The sequence below is a fragment of the Trematomus bernacchii genome, unplaced genomic scaffold, assembly GCF_902827165.1.
Source record: "Trematomus bernacchii unplaced genomic scaffold, fTreBer1.1, whole genome shotgun sequence".
Classification (NCBI taxonomy): Eukaryota; Metazoa; Chordata; class Actinopteri; order Perciformes; family Nototheniidae; genus Trematomus; species Trematomus bernacchii.
Genome location: NW_022987685.1, coordinates 4,952,814 through 4,974,513, shown reverse-complemented (window position 1 = coordinate 4,974,513; position 21,700 = coordinate 4,952,814). Strand labels below are relative to the sequence as shown.

Sequence of the window (21,700 nt, the reverse complement as noted above, 5' to 3'; positions counted from 1 at the left end):
CAGTAATCCTTTCAACGTGACACAGACACATTGGATTAACCTATGGATTAACCTTCAACAGCGTTTTTATCATTTTAATGCCATTGAACACGACTATTGATCAGAATAACAGCTAATTTGAGACGATCTCCCGTGAATGTTCCGTAATGCTACGTGTTGTGACGTCTGTGTTTGCTTCCCCTGTCACGAGTTCTGATCGCTCAGTGATGATACTTATACCTATAGAATCTGTGGAATCTCAGCTTTAATCTGATATCTTGTTTGTGCAGTTATGATAAGTAATAAGGGTATTTTTACCTTGAGTTCTGTGCTAAGTGTGTTAGCATTTTTTCGCTCAGGGCTCATTTAGACGCTTCTTGTGAGACTTGTGTTTTGTTTCGGTAAAAATGGTTCGTATTGTCAGTTAGCTGAGTTTCTTCCCGTTAAATGGGTATGACACATTAATAGGTTTTTAAATATTAAGAAGCCCTGAGACACAGTTTCGTGAAAAAACACCCCACTGTGTGTGTGTGTGTGTGTGTGTGTGTGTGTGTGTGTGTGTGTGTGTGTGTGTCTGTGTGTGTGTGTGTGTGTGTGTGTGTGTGTGTGTGTGTGTGTGTGTGTGTATGTGTATGTGTATGTGTATGTGTATGTGTGTGTGTGTGTGTGTGTGTGTGTGTGTGTGTGTGTGTGTGTGTGTGTGGTGTGTGCATTCTCCGGTTGGGCTGTGTCTCCTGCGAGAGCAGCTGATCCGTGCCAAGCATCACCCAGGTGCACCACACCTGGATTGTGTGAACGGGGAGATAAATCAGTTTCCAGTAATCTTCTAAGTATTGAGAGTTTCGCATGTCGTGTGGCCGGAGACTTCACACCAAGAAAAGCAGTCCAGTGACTTTCACACACCTCTACTGTATTACAGTGTGTGCTGATTAAAATGCCGCGCTTTATGATTCTTGCTGCTGGCCATCTTCACTGAGTCACTGCTTAAAGGGGACCTATCATGCAAAATGCATTTTTGTACGTCTTTTATACATGAATATGTGTCCCCGGTGTTCCAGGGAACTCACCAAGTGTCAGAAAACACAACCCTCTCTATTTTCCTCCATACCCAAATCTCTAAAAAAGGGGCTGCAACGGATCTGATCAAAACTGATCCAGATTTGAACACTTTACTGACGTCAGGAAAGTGGCGCTACGGCTATTGGGCCAACTCCACCAATCAGGAGGAGACAGCCACGGCCATTGCCGTTCGAAAGCGCTGGAGACGCTGTAATACATATGCCAGGCCTGTAGGTGGTGCTGTTCTCACAGAATCAGCCCTCCAGGGGTAAAAAAGTGCAATTTGAGCGAAATGAGGCATGGCTAAAATGCATGATCTGTTTGGTATTTTGAAAAAAAATTATAAAGTAAAGTATAAATATGCCTTATATAGGTATGGTCCTACACTATATTATTATAATATAGCATGATAGGTCCACTTTAAGTTACCTTAACCTTTTCAGAGAATCGGCTGTCAGCTGCAGGTGCTTCACAGATAAGGTTTGTATTAATATGTTAAGAGCATTTAAACACAGTTGAATACCCGACAGTGTAGGAAGCATCTGGAAGGATAATATTTAAATGCTCCTATAGTGTGGGAAACAATTGGAATGACAATATTTAAATGCTCCTGTAGTGTATGATGAAGCATGCTGCATATTTCTAAATCTCTCACTCCAGAGTAAGCACTTATACTTTAAGCCTAAAGAAAATTTATCTGCGCTACTTTAGTAACATTTTAAATACAGGGCAGTATTTTACACCGCGGTATATGACTTTGTTTACTTAAATAAAAGTGTTGTTTTCTGAGAAGCTCCTCAGTGTCTCCCTCCTGTGGCAGCTGTGAGATCTGCAGCTGAACGGGCACATGAAGGAGAACGAAGCCAAGGCCTTCTCTTCCTCCACCTCCATCTCCTTCTGCTCCATCTGCAGGAGGTGTGAGAGATGAGGGGGCTCAGAGATAATACACAGCCCACACTCCGTATTTTTGCTCCGATCAGATCTTGAAACAGCGATCTTTCGGTTCCCGAGCCAATTCCATACAGACTTGAGCTGCTGACAGCCCTGTTTAATATTTATTTTTGACAGTTTTATGAGGGAAATATCTTTAGTGGATTTGAGTTATGAGCTTAGCTTATTAGAGAAGCAAACATAACAAGCATAATAACAGATTACACTATAATAACCTCAAACAATGCTGTTCTTGTATAAAGTTTTTCATGTATAAACCAATATGAAAGAACATGATAAATGCATTGTGTTCCTGTTTAAACCAACGTAATATATATTTAGTCTGTTTACAGCTATATGCAGTGTCTTTACAACTCATCCACAAATTAATAGATCCCCGGCCTGCTCTCTTCATGATCACTTTATTTTATAGTACTCAGATGTCTTACTGAAGTACAAGTACACTGATGTCAAAATACTCCATTATAAGTAAAAGTAGGCTACTGGATTCAAAATCTTACTTGAGTTACAGTTCAAGCATCAAATTACAGTTAAAATAATAAAAGTAAACGTAGTTGTTATGCTAAAGACTCATTTCAGAATCATATATATTCAATTACTGGAATATGATCAAAGTATTCAGACCCTTTCCTGAGGTAAAAGTGCATTAATGTACTCTATATCAAATAAAGGTCCTTCAGTCTGAAGTAATTATGAAGAGAACATGTACTTAAAGAATAAAAAGTAAAAGTACAAATTTGTATATATATATAGATATTATTATTATGAAATATATGACATTATATGACATTATCTGATTATTAATATTGTTGCACCAAGCAGCATTTGACTGTTGCAGACTAGACTGTAGCCTATACATTGCAGACAATGCAAATTATTGATGTTAATAACTTTTGGTAATATGTTCTATAATTTTACTGTTTTCTACCTTAAACTGTTTAGTTTTTCTCAGTTTTTAGTCAGCATCTTTATCAGTTATGAGTTATGAGAGAGGATGAACTCAGAAACTACAGAAAATCAAAAACATGTTAATATACTCAGTATTTTTATTTCATTCATATTGTGTATAATGGTTTTCAACATTAATGAGAAAACTCTCTTTACTAGAGAAATCTTAACAATAAGGCCATATATTTGAATGTATTTTAACTGTATTTGGGAGAGCAGCATTCCTGTGCGTCCCCCTAAAGAGCCCCCGGGTCCGGCGGAACCAAAGAGCTCCGGAGTGGCGGGGGGCGCCTCCCGACAGGAGCACCGACATGCAACCGCTGCACTGACGCTCTGCCACGGCCTCCGCTCCGGGCTACCGCCGCTATACACCGGAAAATAACTCCGTTATCTGGGGGGATTTCTCTCCTGAATTACCTGTGGAGAGGAAATGGCAGACCTGGAGCAGGACGAGCAGCAGGAGCAGACGGAGCAGAGCCCCGCGCTGGACTCACCGCTGCCCGGCCCGACTCAGACCGGGAGAGCAGTGTCTATAGCCCGGCTGCTGCACCATGAGTGCGGGCTTTTGCTGCAGCTCTACGTGAGTCCTTTATACATTCTATATTACACACATATGTGGAGATTTCCTGTAGAGCTGCACCACCACTCTCAGTAGTGTGTTGTTGTCGTGTTTTTTAATGATGTTGTGGTGCAGTGTGACCCCCCTCCCCAAAATGAATAGAGTGTATTGGTTTTTGCTGCTGTCGTTCCTGCCCAGTCCCCTTCTCTTTATGGTTTGGGTGTTTCAGTAAGGAGTCTCTGAGCTGCATGTTTGTCTGTCTGTCTGTCTGTCTGTCTGTCTGTCTGTCTGTCTGTCTAACCAGCTGTTCGTTGTCTCCTCTCAGAAGGAGAAGGAGTCCTTCCTGTCGAGCTACTCCCCTGACGGAGGACGCATGGTGTCTCCGTCCCCAGTCCCGCAGGAGGAGGCGAGCGGAGAGCAGCAGGTGGAGCGGCTGCACGCCGCTCTGCGACAGTGCCTGGGCCTCCTTCACAGTGTCCTCCTGAAGGAAGAGGAGGAGTGGGGGGAGCAAGAGGAAGACTATGAGACCCTGAAGAAGAATGTGCGCCACCGTCTGGAGCACCTGCTGCTCAGCACAAGAGGACTGCTGGAGGGCCCAGACACCACCCTGGAGGTCACCCCGGACCACCAGGGCACCGAGGTAACACACACACACACACACACACACACACACACACACACACACCACACACACACACTCATAATGTACTGTGTGTATATCTTAAAGTCGTTTTTGAGAAGTTTAACCTAACAAAGAGCGGAGGGGGGGCATGTCACCTTTATCTGTCTCCTGCAAATCTCCTGCTCTCACTCTCAGCCGTACCAACATGTTCCCTGAAATGTACCCAGCTGTTGGGGTGTGAAGATGGACTGACGTAATTCCTGAATATCCATCGCTGCTCACGAGCCCACGCTGTAAACATCTCAGGGACTGATTACAGAGATTTGTTTACAAACAAACATGGCTCATGTTTTCTAGCTGAGCGGCTTCTTGTAGTGTGTGTGTGTGTGTGTAATGGATAACTTCAGATCATTTAACATTAAATGATATTTATTATAAGCGATCGACAGGATGTATAACAGGGGCTAAACTGGCTAATTTAAAACGTTTTATTATATTTTTATTTTTCGTGAAATTCACAGAAGAGATGGTGGAGACATAAAACAGAGCAGAAAATGTAGACTTGCGTACGTTGGCTCATCATCAAACAAATACCAATGAATAATAATGTTTCTGCAGTTTACTCCTCCTGTTTACTGCTCCATAAAGTAATGCATGTTCCTCCTCTCCTGCAGGAGCCTGACGGAGCGGGGGGGCTGTTTGGTCTGAAGGTGTGGACGTACCGGGTCCTGCTGGAGCTGCATCACTGGGCGGACCACGCTGCAGAGACTCTGCACGTCTTCCACACGGAGAGGGGGGGTGCAGCAGACCTCTGAGCCGCAGCTACATGAAGGACCAACAGCTGTAACTCCTGTCACCTGTAACCCTTACACACAGAGAGGGGGGGGGGGCGTAGACCTCTGAGCTGCTGCAACAACAACAAGGACTAACTCCTGTAACCTCCTCTAACCCTGCTCCTCCACTTCCAGTAACCCTGCTCCTCCAGCTTTAACTCCACCTCCACTAACCCTGCTCCTCCAGGTTTAACTCCACCTCCTCTAACCCTGCTCCTCCAGCTTTAACTCCACCTCCACTAACCCTGCTCCTCCAGCTTTAACTCCACCTCCACTATCCCTGTTCCTCCAGCTTTAACTCCACCTCCTCTAACCCTGCTGCTCCAGCTTTAACTCCACCTCCACTAACCCTGCTCCTCCCTGACCAGCTTTAACTCCTGCTCCTCTCACAGATCTCCTCCCCGCTGCTTCACCAGCCAGTATTAACGAGCTGCAGCCTCTCTGTGTAAAGCTTTATGAAGTTAGACTGAGGTGTTTATTTTGTACATGTTGTATTTATCTTATTTAAGTAGACTGATAATCTGACGTTGGATCTACTAACCTCTGAATGTAGCCAAACACTGATACTGTGACCCGGCAGCCATGTGATGTTTATTAACATTATTAACTCTATCTGTTGTTTTCATACGTTTATTACCTTTTATTAGCTTTATTAACACGTGTAATCGGATGATTCCTCACGTGTCTGTTATACTTGAATATGCTGCTACACTGTTTGAACTGTAGGACCCTCTTTCTCTGAAGACATATGTATATTAGAAGTTCACTGTAGTACAATAGGTGGTGTTCACTGCATGACACAGCAGTGATGATGATGATGCTGTTTCCTGGATGTGCAGTGAACATTAAACAGTCTGAGCCACCTGTCTGTCTCTCTACTTCTCTTCTTTATACACTGCACTGCTAACCTGATCACAATAAATACAAAATACTTTTTCTCTGCCTTTCTAAGGAATATATTCAGAACGGTAGCGATTATACCAACACAACATTATTGATATTGGTTAGTAAGTCAAAATTAGGTCATTTCATTAAATACTAACATTTTCGAATATATTCTTGGGATTAAATGGAGCAGTTATATATTGAATATTATACATTGACTTCTTATCTGTATAACCTCCTTGTGAGACTAATGGAAACCACAGATACAGAGCAGATGGAAATATCCATCTATTTAACCAGATTTAACATATAGACTATAACATATATATTTAATGTGCATCATACAGGTTAACAACTTCACTTACACTTGAATGCATGAAAGATACAATAACGTGTTATACAATATGTGCGTGTACATTCGTGTAGTGTGTGTGTGTGGTTGTTGTGTTGATGTTTCTCAGATGTGTGCACCCTCACACTGTATATCCCCTCCCTAACCCTAACCCCCCCCCCCCCCCTGCACCCTGCACCCTCATACTGCATGGTACCCGTACCCCATCCTTTACACTGCCCCTGCACCCTCACACTGTATGTGCACCCCCCTGCCTCCCTGAGCCCGGAGGATGTGTTGCACATGCGCGCTGCAGCTCGGACGGAGTGAAGCGCGCTAATGGCGGAGAATGTTCGGTCGCCGTTTGACTACCGGGAGCCGCCGACCCTGGACAGCGACGGGGACGGGAGCAAGCCTCCGCCGCAGGGGTGAGTGTGACGGGCCGCAGCCTCTGGTGTCCCGTCTTCACCGTGGGTTGGGGGTTCGTTAGCGAAATGCAGAAGACGCACGCGCTGCTCCGAGCGTGCACGGTTGTTTGGTTGACGTTAGGAGCCTTTCTTCGCATGCATGGTTTCAGTGGTACACCGGAGAAACGGAGGCCGGGGGTCGGGACTCTCTCCCGGTGGAGGTGCAGCTTCTCCTGCTGCAGCTCTTTGTCCGCAGCCGCTCAGTTAAAGCCCATCGTTAGCTGCCGAGCTAACAGCTAGCTGCGGTTAGCATCACTGTTAGCATGTAGCCAGCTGCAGGAACCAGCAAAACACAGTCCACTAACCCGGTCTGACCCAGAGTCTGCGACCCGGTCTGTTATCCGACCCATAGTCTGCGACCCGGTCTGTGGTATGACCCATAGTCTGCGACCCGGTCTGTGATCTGACCCATAGTCCACTGACCCGGTTTGTGATTCGATCCAAAGTCTATGATCTGACCCAGTGTCTAGATCTGGTCTGTGGTTTGACCCAGAGTCTATGATCTGACCCGGTCTGAGAGCTGCTTTTCTTCTATACTCTACGACGTCTATATGTGATAATGTAAATAATAGTGTAATCTGATCGTTCCTTGTGTTTTTAAGAGGTTATAATGTGAAAGAGCAACCACAGCAGTAGAGAACAGATGTGATTGAAGCCACAGGTATTTCTCTCTGCTCCGCTGGATTTATTTCTGATTGTGTGTGTTTCTGTTTCAGGCGAGTGTGTGGGAGGAAGAGGAAGGGGACGCCGGTGAAGGTGTGTGACCGGGCATATGTGACAGAAGATGAGGAGGAGGAGAGCATGTCAGAGCATAGCTACAGCCCAGGTACATGCACTTTCCTTTCTATTTACATATATATCTATACTTGTATATCTATATACATACAGTGCACATAAATACACAGCCCGACCACTGATCCATCTCTCTGTCCAGGTGAAGGTCAGTATCCAGAGGGGGCCGAGGACCGCCTCCCCACACCTGGCAGCCCGTACTACCTGCCAGACCCCGCCCAGCTCTGGTAAGCAGGCCCCCCCCCCCAAAACTACTGTCTGATGGGTTTCATTATCTATGCTGCATGTTGTGTCATGTGACTTCCTGTCTGTAGTGTACCAGAGCTGGGGGAGGAAGGAGCGAGTGGCGTCCGAGGGCCGGTCCTTTTCCACCCCCCCCCCAAACTGCCGCATCAGAGAGGTGCATTGTGGGACGCAGGTGAGGCTGGTTGTCATAGCAATCCGAGACATCGCCAAGGGAGAGGAGATCACAGTGGACTACAGCCTGACGGACTGGGGGGAGAACGCCATGGTGGGTCAGATTTATATATTTAAATATATTTATTGTGACAAAGGCCATTTATGTGTATAAATATATGCTACATAACTTGTATGCTGCTACAGCTACATTTTGACGTTCTTTTATTTTGAAATGCGTTTATGCAGGAGGAAGAGGCGGGCCCTCACCCTCTGTCCCTCTCTGTCTCTGATTACCTCACCCCCTCGTGGTCCCTGTCCCCCTCCTCCTCACCGCTCACCCACTCTGAGCCTAGCGACTCGGACCGCGAGGAGGACGAGGAGGAGGAAGACGACGACGATGACGACGACGACGAAGAGGAGGAAATGGAGGAGATGAGGGGCCGGATGCTTCGCCGCCGTAAGAAGCGCAAGCTCACCGCGGAGGTCACGACCAAGAAGAAGAGCGAGCCCCCCTGCTCCTCCTTCACCAACCCGCCGCCCGCCACCCCCCCTGCCAGTGCCAGACCCCAGACCCCCGCCCTGGCCCCCCCCACCACCAACATCAACAACAACATCAACATTAACATCGGCAGCTCTGGAGGGGGGGCGCTGAGCCGGCGGCAGCACTGCCCGTACTGCGGCCGCCATTACCGCTCTCTGGCGCGCCACCTCGAGAAGCACCACGCCTCGCAGCCCGAGGTGCGCGCCGCCATGGAGTTGGCCCAGCCCCACCCACAGCGCTCCAACAGTGGCGCCCCACATCCCTCCTCCGCTTCCTCCTCCTCACACTCCTTCGCCGTCCCTCAGCCCGCAGCCTCAAGCCCTCCCCCCCCCCTCTTCTCCAGGGAGAGGGACTCGCCATCGACCCGGTCCAACCCCGGCGGCGTCTCCTTCTCCCTCTCACTCTCCCCATCTCCTTCTGCTCCGCCCGCTGCTGCCAAGAAACCGCCCAGCGCACCACGGCGCGGCACCAAGCGCCCCGCCCCCCCCGCCGGCAGCAACACGAGTCAAGACCCCATCACCTCCCCCGCCTGCTCCAAGGAGGGGGAGGAGGATGAAGAGGGAGAAGAATGAAGAGCAGCCGAAGGTGGAGGTGGAGAGCTCGAAGAGTCAGGAGGAGCTGGCGGAGCTGGCTCCACCTCCGACCCCTGAGCCCGACGTAGACCCGGAGGAGGACCTGGACCTGAGTGGAGACCCAGCGGAGGAGAAGAACGGAGCGCTCCTGAGGTGAGGGGGGGTCTATGTTGATATGTGTGCTGGGTGTGTTTCTGCTGCTCTTTAATGTGTGTGTGTGTCCTCTCCAGCCCGCAGAGACACCAAATGTCCCCGCTGCTGTCCTCCCTCTCCACCCTGGTGGTGTACCTCCGCCGGCAGCAGCACTCCTCCTTCCTCTCCCTCTCCCGCTCCCCCCACTCGGCGGAGGCCTGGCGCCTCCTCTGCCACTCCAGCCTGTCGCTGCTCATCCTCTACAACCGCCACCGCGAGTGTGAGGTGGCCAAGCTCACCGTGCAGGACTACTGCAGCCGCACCACCCCCCCGCCCGGCCTCACCCCCCCCTCTGGCATGGAGGCCCTGCTGTCTCCCTTTGAGCGCCTCGTGCTGTGCCAGCTGCCGCGGGCGGGGGTCCTGGGGAAGCGCGGGCGCCTGCAGCCGCTGATCCTGCCGCCCCACTGCGAGTCCTGCCTGGACCTGCTGCTGCAAACCAGCCCGGGGGTGGGGGTGGACCCGGACAGCCCCTACGTCTTCTCCCGGCCATACCACTCCCCTGCCACCCCGCTGCGGGGCACCGACCTGCTGAGGAACCTGGCCCGGTCCAGCGGGGCCAAGAACCCCGGGGCGCTGACGGGGGCGCGGGTGCGGCGGCAGGTGGCCATCCTCACCCAGCTGTTGCTGCTGGAGGAGGGCGAGGGGGGGGGCGCCAAACGGCTGGAGGAGTTCCTGGAGCGGGAGTACCACGTCACCCAGAACTGCTCCACCCTCCTCCAGGACCCCACCCTAATGGGCCGGGTGGGCCGGGTGGTGCTGTATGGAGAGAAGGAGGGGGTACTGTTCCGCGGGATGAGCCTGCAGCACATCTGCCTGGAGCTGGATGGTGAGGGTCTCCGTCTCCTCCACCCGTCTTCTCCACCTGTCTCCATCATCTGTCTCCATCATCTGTCTCCTCCATCTGTCTCCATAATCTGTTTTCTCCACCTGTCTATGTGTCTCTGTCTCCTCCACATGTCTCCGTCATCTGTCTCCTCCATCTGTCTGCTCCACCTGTCTATGTGTCTCTGTCTCCTCCACATGTCTCCATCATCTGTCTCCTTCATCTGTCTGCTCCACCTGTCTATGTGTCTATGTCTCCTCCACATGTCTCCGTCATTTGTCTCCTCCACCTGTCTGCTCCACCTGTCTGTGTCTCCGTCTCCTCTACCTGTCTCCATAATTTGTCTCCTCCACCTGTAAAGTTCCTCCTCCTTCAGCTGTCCTCTGTTCTGTTCCTCCTGCAGTGATGTCAGGAAACTCTGCAGACTCCTTCTCAGATTCAGAGGTGGAAGAGGAAAAGGAGGAGGTGAAGGAGAAGGTGGAGGTGGTGATGGTGAAGAGGAAAGGACCGGGTAGACCCCGAAAAAAGAAAGCACCACCCCCCTCCGTCAGCCCCTCTATAGCCAGCAGCCACAAGAAAAGATGTACTCCAACGAAATCAGGTATGCTTGTGACTACTTCTACACCTGCTCTACCTGTTTCCTCTCACTCTGCTCCACCTGTCACTCTGATCCACCTGTCACTCTGCTCCACCTGTCACTCTGCTCCACCTGTCACTCTGCTCCACCTGTCACTCTGATCCACCTGTCACTCTGCTCCACCTGTCACTCTGCTCCACCTGTCACTCTGATCCACCTGTCACTCTGATCCACCTGTCACTCTGCTCCACCTGTCACTGATCCACCTGTCACTCTGCTCTACCTGTCATTCTGCTCTACCTGTTTCCTCTCACTCTGCTCCACCTTTTTCCTCTCACTCTGCTCCACCTGTATCCTCCCACTCTGCTCCACCTACTCAATCTCACTTTGTTCCACGTTTCCTCTGCTCCACCTGTTTCCTCTCATTCTGATCCACCTGTTTCCTCTCACTCTGCTCCACCTGTTTCCTCTTCCCCGGTCCACCTCTCCCTCTGCTCCACCTGTTTCCTCTGCTCCACCTCTCCCTATGTCCACCTCTCACTCTGCTCCACCTGTCCCAGGAAAGCGTGGGGTGCTGAAGCGGCCGTGGTCGGAGGCAGAGCGCGTGGCGGTGGAGACGCACCTGAAGAGGAACCTGATGGAGCTGCGGGTCCCGGCCAAGGCGGACTGCGAGCGCTGCCTGGAGCTCTGCCCCCTGCTGGTCAGCAACCAGCGCGACTGGAGGTCCATCAAGTTCTACGTCCACAACCGCATCCAGCTGCTGAAGAAGCAGGGGCGGAGGGAGAGCGCCGCCCTCTGAAACCTCCACCCCCATGTACAGACCAGAAGAGACAGGGGGGAGGAGACACTGAACCCCACCCTCATGTACAGACCAGCAGAGAGAGGGGGGAGGAGACACTGAACCCCACCCTCATGTTCAGACCAGCAGAGGGAGGGGGAGGAGACACTGAACCCCACCCTCATGTACAGACCAGCAGACATGGTGGAGGAGACACTGACCCCCACCCTCATGTACAGACCAGCAGAGGGAGGACTTCCTGTTGGGGGTCTCAGTGATGGATCAGATGGGTGTAACCTGTGAATATGAGTCCAGTGAATGCGTCTTAGAGATTATTTTTTGTTGTTGTCGTCCCGCTGACTTCACACTGTGTGGGACGGTGCAGCAGGTGGAGGAGCTCGGACCAAGAACTCTTTGGAGCTTCATTCATCATTTGTTCAAAACTCTCAACCATCTTCCTCGTGCTGCAGGAGTTTATTGTTGCATGTGTGTTGATGGTGCAGATCTGTGCACAGGGTCTACGGAGGCCGACGGGTGCAAACGCGCTACAGCGGCTCAGAACATTTCCATCACGGGAAACACACTGCAGCTTCAGAAAGATGCACATAATAAACACTAATGTTCCAAAACACATGCACATTGTTGTTTCTTCATTTGCATGTGGTTTGGCACATTTGTCTTTTTTGATTTGCAGTGTTTCTCCTATTGTCCATGTTTCGGGACGTTGTTGGGCGTTTGCACCTGTCGGCCAGTTCAAAAAAAGATGCGGCTACATTAATATTATATATATTATTGTTATATTGTTATATTCCAGTGGGGGCAGCACAGGATACTTTGAGACATTTCCAGTAACTCCAGGAGTGGAGTGCACCAGCTGGGCGTAAAAAAGTTCATTCAAAAAGGGCTTGTCTGCCGAAACGAAACCTCTATCAGCTCACTGTCCGAATAGATGTCCATTGGGTTTGTTCGATCACGGACGACTTTCTCTTCTTAATGCCCTTTCATTGTTAAACCTGTAAACAAGACGCACTGCCATCGTTAATATCCTTCTTGCCTGTTTTACGTTACTATGGATACTAGTCTGTCTTTCCGAATTACGCCTGCTCCATACTAGGCGTAAAAGTCACACCCAGGCGCAACGCACCTAAGTCTAAGTGGTGCACTAGTCATAACTTTAGTTTGGTCTTAACCTTCGGTTCTACGTCGGACGTAGAGTTACGCCCAGCTGGTGCACCCCACTCCAGAGGCTTTAGAAGTCCAAATTCGAATTGAGGATTTATTATAAGGAGACGAAAACAATGGAGAGATCATTGGTGCAGCTCTCCGTGCATCAGCTCACACACTGCATACACTCTGTGTGTGTGTGTCCACGTGTAAATGTTGTTTTTATATTGACTGACATTGTTTTATTGCCCACACAGTGTTGTTGGACCATGATGCACCTGTGATGCATTCTGTACGGATGCCCGCTGACCTGTGTTTACTGCATATCAGAGTTTCATCTATATTTCAGATGATTTGACCCATAGTGTAAATACTTCATATGAAGAGTATTAGTGACGGCAGAGCAGTGTGTGTTGATGGTGTACATACTGTAAATACTACCTCTACTTATTAAAGTGTACCACATTATGACATGTTTTTTTTTTTTAAAGAGTGAAACAGAGAACTGGAATGAACACATGCAGACTGAGTTTATTCACACAAATATTAAAAGATATTCATAACAGTGTTTAATATCACAAATTGTGATCAATAAAGTACTATCTTATCTTATCAGCGGGTACATGCAGAGGATGGACGGAACTATGGAGTGTTAACTGAACAACATGTTCGCCGAAGAGGACTTATCAAGCTGCACCTCAAAGTAAAAATGTATATTCTTCATTATTATTATTAATCAAAACATGAAAATGTAGTTCCGCTCTGACTACAGCTATAGCACCTCACCACACTCCCTAACCTGTAAAGCTTCTCCATCGTGTGCCGCTTCAGTTTCACAGAACACCTCAGTGTTGCCCCCCCCCCTGCTCAGACTCCACCTCCCTCTGTAATAACACCATGGGTGCCTTGTCGCCCTTCCCGGGGTTGAACAGGGGGAACAGCGGCCCTGTGAAAGCTGCGGTGAGGCTGCAGATGAGGCTCTGTTCCTCCACGTTATAGAAGGAGAGCTTCCCCCGGTCAATGTCCAGAAACACCCCGAGGGTCTGCGGCCCGGGGGGGGGCAGCAGCACCGATGGCTCTGTGCTGAGCTGTAGGCTGGTGGAGGAGGAGGATAGGAACCAGAACCCGTTGGAGGAGGATGGAGTGAGGTGCGAGTCTGCTGGGATGGAGGCTGTACTCGTCACTCCCACCCACCAGGACTGCTTCAGCCCCACCGTCGAATGCCCCAGAGAAACCTCCCAGTAGTGCTGTCCAGAGGAGAGGGGGGGTGTCCCGGTGATGGCGGTGAGACAGGTGAGACAGGTCACCTGATCTCCATTGGGGAGATCAGGTGACGGTGTCTCTTCCCTCTGCAGGTCTCTGATTTTATTGTCCCGAATTTTGAGGTACTCATTTCCATCATGTTCTGGTTTCACATTAACTGTGGGAAATGGAAAGCAGTGTCAGTGTGACTCAGTGTGTGCCTCATTTTTTATTAAAGAGGCCCTATTCTTCTCTTTGTGGTGTTCCTCCTCCTGTAGGTTGTTCTATAGGTTTTGTGCATGTCCAATTTAAGAGGCATCAATGGGGAGGGACATCTCTATGCGGTTGATTAATCACAACAGAACCGCCCAGCTAACCAATCAGAACAGACTGACTTCTAGTTTCAGAAAATAATTGTGGCATTATTTAATCAAACATTGAAAGGGTTTAAAGGTGGAGGATTATATCGGTTATGATCAGGACTTTTGTTGAATGATTTTAAAGCACAGAGGGTAAGCACAAAGATAATTATTATAATAATATAACATTAATACATTGTGGAGTCCTTACCGTAGCTCTGTTGGGCTGTTGATATCAGTGTTGGCTCGATCTTGCCTGTAACACAATATCATTGTCATCAATACAGCCGAATAATATATTTTTGTCTGTTGTAATTTATTCATACCTTTTGGTAGAAGTTTCTGATTCTCTGGGGAATAAAGATTCTCTGGGGAATAAAGCACAAACAAGTGTCAATCTGTGGCACATACTCAAAGATACAACCAACACTACATTTAATTTAATTAACATTTCATGAACACACCAAAGTGTTGTGTAAGTGAAATAAATAATAATGATAATGTGTTCAATGCTTCATACCCGGTCCCTCAACGAACAATTTGGCTTTCTTTCCTGAAACACAGATCATTTTCAGCATATCATTTTTATTATATATAACATAACAATGATGCGTTAGAAATAAAGAGGTACCTCTTTTTCTATAGAGCAGAAATGCAGCTGCCAGCAGCACTGCGGAGAGGAGGAGCCCGAATGCTGCCCACCCTGCTGCTGTTCCGCCCCCCGACCCTGAAACACAGGAGATGTACTGGGATTTAAATATTGTTCTGCAGATATTAAAAACCTGTCTGTGAAGTTTAAATTGTATATGGTCATATGAGCAGGTGAAAATGCAAATGTTAGAATTGCATTCAAATTTGACCTCCTGTAATATCCCACCCTGTGCATTTTTCTGCTGCATTCATTGAACCCCCCTAGAGACCCCCTTGTTCTCACCCTGAGGAGGAGTAGGGGGCTCCTGCAGCTGCAGCCGGACTTCCTGCTTCTCCACCCAGCAGGACACCCGGGTGGAGGCGGGCAGCAGGATCCAGCTATGCACCGACACCAGGCCGGAGGGGGCGGTGCTGTACTGCAGGCTCTGCGGGGTGAGGGTCTTCAGGGGGTCGGCCCAGCGCAGGCTTGGGCGGGGAGACCAACCCTCGGACTCACAGCTCAGGTTCACCCGACCGCCCGGTATCCACACTGCGGACAGCAGAGGGGGGGTCCCGGTTTCTATAGGAGGAAGAGCAGAGGATTAGAGGTCTGCAGGTTCTGCGGTCTCCTCCACCTTCCCGGACTCACCTGTCACCACCAGGCTGACGGTGGCTGTGTCGTACTCCTTGTCGCTGCTGACGTAGCAGCTGTAGTCTCCTGCGTCCTGCAGCGTGGCGTTTGCCAGCTTCAGGCTCACGTCCCCCTCCCGCAGCCCGCTGGACGTTGCGTCCTTCAGGCCGAGTGACACCCTGCCGGCGTACGCGGCGTCCTGCGAGCCGTGCTCCAGCTGGGCCCGCTGGTACAGCAGCACCGGGGAGTCGAAGCCTTCTCCCGGGAGGAACCAGCGCACCTCCAGCTGCTCGGCGCTCTGGGGGGGGGAGAGCCAACAGGGGAGGGTGGCTGTGTGTCCAAGGTGCACCGAGACCGGAGACCCCCCCACCTGCAGGCTGTTGGACACTGACACATAGGAAACACAGCACACAGGTTCATCACATGTTTGACTAACACCATTTAATACCTGCATTCAACATGTTAACCATCAACACATACTGCAGAATATACGATATTATTGTATGTGTGCATCAGCTTTATAAATCTGTGCAAACTGTGGAATCCCCCTAGCAATCCATAAAATCTCACCAAAAAAAAAAAGGTAGTACTAAATATGTTCAATATTTGAAGGACATATAAATACTCTAAGCTTAGCTACTTCCAGTTATGTAAAGTAACACAAGTACTGTACTTAAGTACAATTTTGAGGGGCTTTTACTTTACTTTTGAAGTATTTAAATGTTTTGCCACTTTTTACTCCCACACCACTACAATACAGAGGTAAATGGTGTACTTTGACCCCACTACATGTATTATACCGCAAGTTACTTTGCAGATTTTGAATCATGTTGTGAAATATATCAACACTTAAATAAGACTTTAGTTACACCTGAAGTGAAATCACAAGCTACCATGCAGCATACAAATTACAATTAGCTGCACCATTACATACACAGCATACATAATTATAATCAAAACCTAATATATATTATTCTGAAATGGGCTGATCTGCAAAGTTAATACTTTCACTTTTGGTACTATAAGTATATTTTGATGTTCTTGTGTACTTTTACTTCAGTAACATTCTGAATGCAGGACTTTTACTTGTAACAGTCTCAGAGTACTTCTACTTTTACTTAAGTACAAGATCTGAGTAGTAGGCCTACTTCTACACATCATGCTACTTCATACAAACTTACCAGGAGCAGCTTGGCAGCAGAACACACACACCGCTAACACCATCAGCATCAGAGCGTCTGTGTGTGAAACACAAACCTGTCACTTTTTACACATTTACATAACAGAACAGACTTTCTCATGATAATAAGAATAATTATATATGATATTATTATTATATATTATGTTCTATAGCTCGCTCATTGAACCTACCCATCGTGCTGCTTCAGAGACAAAGACCCGTCAAACCGCGCAAACTGTAGTCCGTGAAGACTGCAGAGAAGAATAGAGTTAAATAAGGTGTAGAGATAAAGATTTCGTTTAAAAAATTGATTAGAGACAAGACAAAGAGATAGAGATTGAAGTCAGTTTCGCCGTGATATGTCCCCCACGTTTTGCCGCTCTCTTACTTTCACTTTCAATTTCGTCAGCGAACATCTCACATTTCAAACAGTATAGGGCAGGCAACACATCACTCCCGGAAATGCTCATTGGAGGATTCACTTTAATATGAAAACACGAGCACAGAACATTATATTCAGTGAATACTGATTAAACTCATTAGTGTATAAATGTGAATACCTGGAGAACACCTTGTGCACAGGTCACACCGCCGCGCTACTTCCGGTCACCCTGACCGCACCTAGCTACCTGCTCCTCCTTTATTCGGAAAAACACTACTCACCTGGAAACACCCACCTGTATACAGTCAATGATCACCTGTATAAAGTATATTCTCACCTGTATATACTCACCTGTACATATTCTCACCTGTATATACTCACCTGTGTGCATATAGGCTATACACAGGTAAGGTTAAGCCTGTTTATTTATATAGCACATTTCAGACGCAGAGGCAATTCAAAGTGCTTTACATGATCATTAACACATAATAGTAAGAGAACAGAGAGGAACACAATAAATAAACATAATGGAATAACAGATTCATAAAAACAATGCATTAATGCAGGGCTCTCCAACACGTCGATCGCGAGCTACCGGTAGCTCGCGGGCAGCTTTTCAGTAGCTCGCCGCTCGATTATCGATTATAGCGTAGTAAGGTTGCTTATTGATTTTTCGGCCGCGGCTGGACCATAACGTTTTTTTATTTTAGAATTTTTTCTGTCACATGAATATCAAATGGTCGGTGACGCAGAGATCAAGGAACAGACGTGACAGCAGCACAGCGACATCACACACGGAGCAGTCTGCTTTCTCCACCAACACCAGTCCAGAACCAACAGCAGAATGACCCGCTCTGAATCAGGCCCTGTCGCTGCGCCTCAGAGACACACAGGGAGGGATTTGTGTTTTTTGAAAAACACTCGTTATCGTCATGTCAGGTTTTTGGTGGATTTAATCAAGTCTTGGATTGCAGAGTATGAATGTCCTCTTGCTATTTTCAGTTGATAAATACTTGTGTAAAGTTTGTGAAGGCAGGAGGAAAGCTTCCGCGATCACCGTCTCCTCTCCGTTCCTCCAAACCCCGCCCCCTCCCTGAAAATAATGAGTGACAGGCTGATAGTGACCCGATAGAAACTTTATTATTCACTTAATCACTGATTGAGATATGATGAAGCTAACTTAATCTCATACATTCATGGGATTTATGTAACAGTAAGACAGATAATGTAAGTGTGCACCCACATGCACTATTTTTGTTTTTATAATGCTATTGTAAATACTCCTGCTGTTTTCAGACTCAAGTCATGTGTGTGATGCCACATTCAAGACATTCAGTGTCTTTTTTTTAACAGAAGACCGTAGCTAGAAGCTGCAGCTAGACTGCAGAGCAGAAGTATTAGTTTTTTGTTTTTGAGAATGGAACCATTTTCACACACAGATATACGGAGGCTAGACCTATACAATTGATTTATTATGGTTTATAATTTAATGTCAAGACGAAGAAGAAGAAAAAGATGGCTGAACAACTGTTCAGTGTCAATCCTGTGGAGATCTCCAAAATAATGTTCAGCTTAAGTCTCAGCAAAACTCACAACATTTCTGGAGCCTTGTAGACCCAGAAAACTATAAGAACATTCACCAAGCAGCACTGAAAATGTCTGCTTTATTTGGTTCTGTTCTACATACCTTTGTGAAGCAGCTTTTTCTGACATGAATGAAATCTAAATACAGAACAAGACCGACTGATGAACATTTAAATGACTCTATTAGTGAACCTAAGTGGGTCCAGCATACACCTCTATGGTGGACTGCATGCAGTGCCATTCATCTCACTAAAAAAAGAGTGAAATGCTTGTAAGGTGGTGATTAAGGACACTTATGTGAATGTTCAGTGATGTACTTATTATGTGGGCCATAATAATATGTGAGAAATCTTCGTTTTCTTGGACCTTATTTTTGATAAGCTTTAGGTATTGCAATTTCACACGTGTACAAAGGTATAGCTTAATTCAACTGATGAGGGCTATGTGAATAAATGTAAGCGATGTGATGCAAGTAGCTCTTGGCCACTTTCATTTTTTGAAAGTAGCTCTCAGATGAAGAAAGGTTGGAGACCCCTGCATTAATGAGATAGGCCTACAAAATAGTTTAAAAACGACATTGTATACGCTAAGTGCATGCTAAAACAAAGGCTTCTGGGTAAGCAGCTCTAAAAAGTAGTGTTTTTAGCCTCGACTTAAAAGAACTCAGCGTTGGTGAAGACCTCGGGTTTTCTGGAAGTTTGTTCCATTTGTGGGGAGCATAAAAACTAAAAGCAGCTTCGGTGTGTTTGGTTCTGAGCCGGGGAACAATGAGTAGGGGAGAAGGGGGTAAGTTGAGCAGGTGGGTAAATTGAACCACCCCCTGTAACCAGGCAACGCCTTATTGTTGTAATCACGTGACCAGAAATTATGCAAGCTTCTCCCATTTCTCATTGCCTGTGAAAGAGAGATGCTCATTGTGGTCTGGTAAGTAAACATTTTTACAAAAAAACGTTTTTTGCTTGTCAAAGTACATTTTCTAGATGTCAGCTATATCGGCTGTCATGTCAAAAAAAATGTATCCAGGTTTAAACAAATATATTGTATATGTTGGCAGCGTATTAAACCATGTGAGTCATTAAGCTAAAGATTACTCTGAATTGTAATGCTAGGCAATTTTTTCTAAAATGGTGGCTATGGGGTAAAGTGAACCGTGGGCCTTGGGGTAAGTTGAGCCAGTTTTTCAATGGAGAAATGAATGAAAGTAGGCCAAGTTGATAATAAGAGCTCATTGTAGGCTACATTTAAAGTTGAATTTACCCTGTGTTTGATTGTTAAGATGTATGAAATTGTATCAACATTTGTATGATTACTTTTCCTTTTATTAACATGTTAAAATAAATCAATCAATTCAATCGAAAGTTATATAAAAAATATTTGAAAAACTAAACTTGTATTTGGTTTGTTATTTATTGTTTAAAGTTACTGTTGATAATTCGTGATCTTCTCGCTCCCAGGAAAGAAACTTAAAATAACGAGACTAATGGAGTCTCTGAAAAGGTTCAAATGGGTAGTTTAATTAAGTAACGTGGTTGAAGAACAAGCATGGGTAATGGAGAGACAAAGCCGGTGATGTCTTCAGGGTGGGCTGCAGCGAAGGAAAGAGGCTGAATTGTCCTCTGTCCTCTGTTTTTATGCACGTCTCGTTGTCCCCCGCTGTGCAGATAGTGGGACCTCCCTTCTCATCTGTGGGTTCGATATCGCGAGAGACCAGATGATTTCGACATTTGGTTTTCTCTGCCTACTTCCTTCAGCATTTTCTCCTCCTTATCTCTGTCATGACTTTCTATTTAATACCTTATAAACAGCTGTAATCGTTAGTTTAGAAGTCCTAAAAACACCTCTTATGGCACAGTTCTCATTTACGGTAGCTCCCTCTGACGTCATAGCTACTCACGTAATGTGTAAACACTCCAAGGGTGTTTCTCAATCGCGAGTAAAGCTGCTGCAGAGCCACTATTTCAAGCATACTACGTCATCGAGTGCCGCCGAAGTACTGTTCCAATCTCCAGTATACTTGGAAATCTACCGAGCCCGGCGTACTCCGTTTGGAGAAATATTGAGTGTGCACATGAGTAGACTTCGCGGCCTTAAAATCCCCACAATGCTTTGCGCACGGACCAATTTCCCCAAATCTGTGGCGGAAGATGTAAGGCGGGGCCTCTCATATGACGCACACCTGCACACTTGCTAGCGTGTTCCACACTTCGTTTTCCGAATGGCAGGTAGTATTCTTGACTCGCTTCTGAAGCAAGATGCTCGGCAGACATGTGCTACCAAGCAAGCGTACTCGCGATTGAGAAACACCCCAAGTCATTTTCACTTTACATTCAGAAAACGTAACATTAGTCACATGCTAACCGGATAAAGGATTTTCAGAATAAAAGCTTGGCATTGATTTCCTGAGAACTTCCGGGTTTTTCCACAATAAAACCGCTTTAGACTGGCAATATGTTTTAGACTGAATTATGCTGTTTAACATTGATTTTAATTTCTAACATTACCTTTAAGATTTTTTTGTAGGTATGCCCCATGGATGTATAATAAGGTATGCCCAGGTTTGAACAGTGGTTCAATTTACCCCCTGACCTGGATCAACTTACCCCTTACCCGGGGGAAGTTGAGCCACAAGACTTTAAAAAGATTTACAAGAAAATAAAAGATAAATATACCAATTTTAGGAAAAGTAACGAAGCAGTGTGGGTTTTATATTAATAGACTAGAGCAGGGGTCGGCAACCTTTTTGATATGAAGTGCCATTAAAAAAAAAATTGTTATCGGCGTGCCAACGATCGAGAATTATCAACGGGGGGGGGGGGGTTGAGGAGCTTGACGCTGGTGAACTATCAACAGGAGGGCGGGGGGAGCCTCGCTGCGCGGAAGCAGTGGGTGTTTCTCAATCGCGAGTGCCGCCGAAGTACTGTTCCAATCTCCAGTATACTTGGAAATCTACCGAGCCCGGCGTACTCCCTTTGGAGAAATATCGAGTGTGCACATGAGTAGACTTCGCGGTCTTAAAATCCCCACAATGCTTTGCGCACGGACCAATTTCCCCAAATCTGTGGCGGAAGATGTAAGGCGGGGCCTCTCATATGACGCACACCTGCACACTTGCTAGCGTGTTCCACACTTCGTTTTCCGAATGCCAGGAAGTATTCTTGACTCGCTTCTGAAGCAAGATGCTCGGCAGACATGTGCTACCAAGCAAGCGTACTCGCGATTG

The 21,700-nt window shown here is 47.1% G+C and overlaps 3 protein-coding genes across 5 annotated transcripts; 2 read left to right on the top strand and 1 right to left on the bottom strand.

Annotated features, from left to right (window-relative positions):
• The first annotated feature begins 3,229 nt into the window (after positions 1-3,229).
• Positions 3,230-5,815, top strand: LOC117487799. Its single transcript, XM_034136468.1, has 3 exons — positions 3,230-3,517; positions 3,822-4,136; positions 4,793-5,815. The coding sequence occupies exons 1-3, from the start codon at positions 3,368-3,370 to the stop codon at positions 4,931-4,933; spliced, it is 606 nt and encodes a 201-aa protein (XP_033992359.1). The 5' UTR covers positions 3,230-3,367; the 3' UTR covers positions 4,934-5,815.
• A 2,885-nt stretch (positions 5,816-8,700) lies between these two features.
• LOC117487862 lies at positions 8,701-12,940 on the top strand. Its single transcript, XM_034136599.1, has 4 exons — positions 8,701-9,091; positions 9,169-9,956; positions 10,357-10,554; positions 11,091-12,940. The coding sequence occupies exons 1-4, from the start codon at positions 8,919-8,921 to the stop codon at positions 11,327-11,329; spliced, it is 1,398 nt and encodes a 465-aa protein (XP_033992490.1). The 5' UTR covers positions 8,701-8,918; the 3' UTR covers positions 11,330-12,940.
• A 43-nt stretch (positions 12,941-12,983) lies between these two features.
• On the bottom strand, positions 12,984-17,176 carry LOC117487861 (butyrophilin-like protein 8). Of its 3 annotated transcripts, XM_034136596.1 has the most exons (10): positions 17,075-17,176; positions 16,706-16,765; positions 16,516-16,572; positions 15,353-15,721; positions 15,008-15,283; positions 14,705-14,800; positions 14,594-14,626; positions 14,400-14,441; positions 14,285-14,329; positions 12,984-13,892 (listed from the first exon to the last, which is right to left on the bottom strand). In XM_034136596.1, the coding sequence occupies exons 2-10, from the start codon at positions 16,707-16,709 to the stop codon at positions 13,318-13,320; spliced, it is 1,497 nt and encodes a 498-aa protein (XP_033992487.1). In that variant the 5' UTR covers positions 16,710-16,765; positions 17,075-17,176; the 3' UTR covers positions 12,984-13,317. The 3 variants fall into 3 exon arrangements, with proteins under 3 accessions (XP_033992487.1, XP_033992488.1, XP_033992489.1); XM_034136597.1 differs by lacking the exon at positions 17,075-17,176 and having other exon boundaries at positions 14,400-14,423; positions 16,706-17,011; XM_034136598.1 differs by lacking the exon at positions 17,075-17,176 and having other exon boundaries at positions 14,400-14,423; positions 14,600-14,626; positions 16,706-17,011.
• Positions 17,177-21,700: the final 4,524 nt, after the last annotated feature.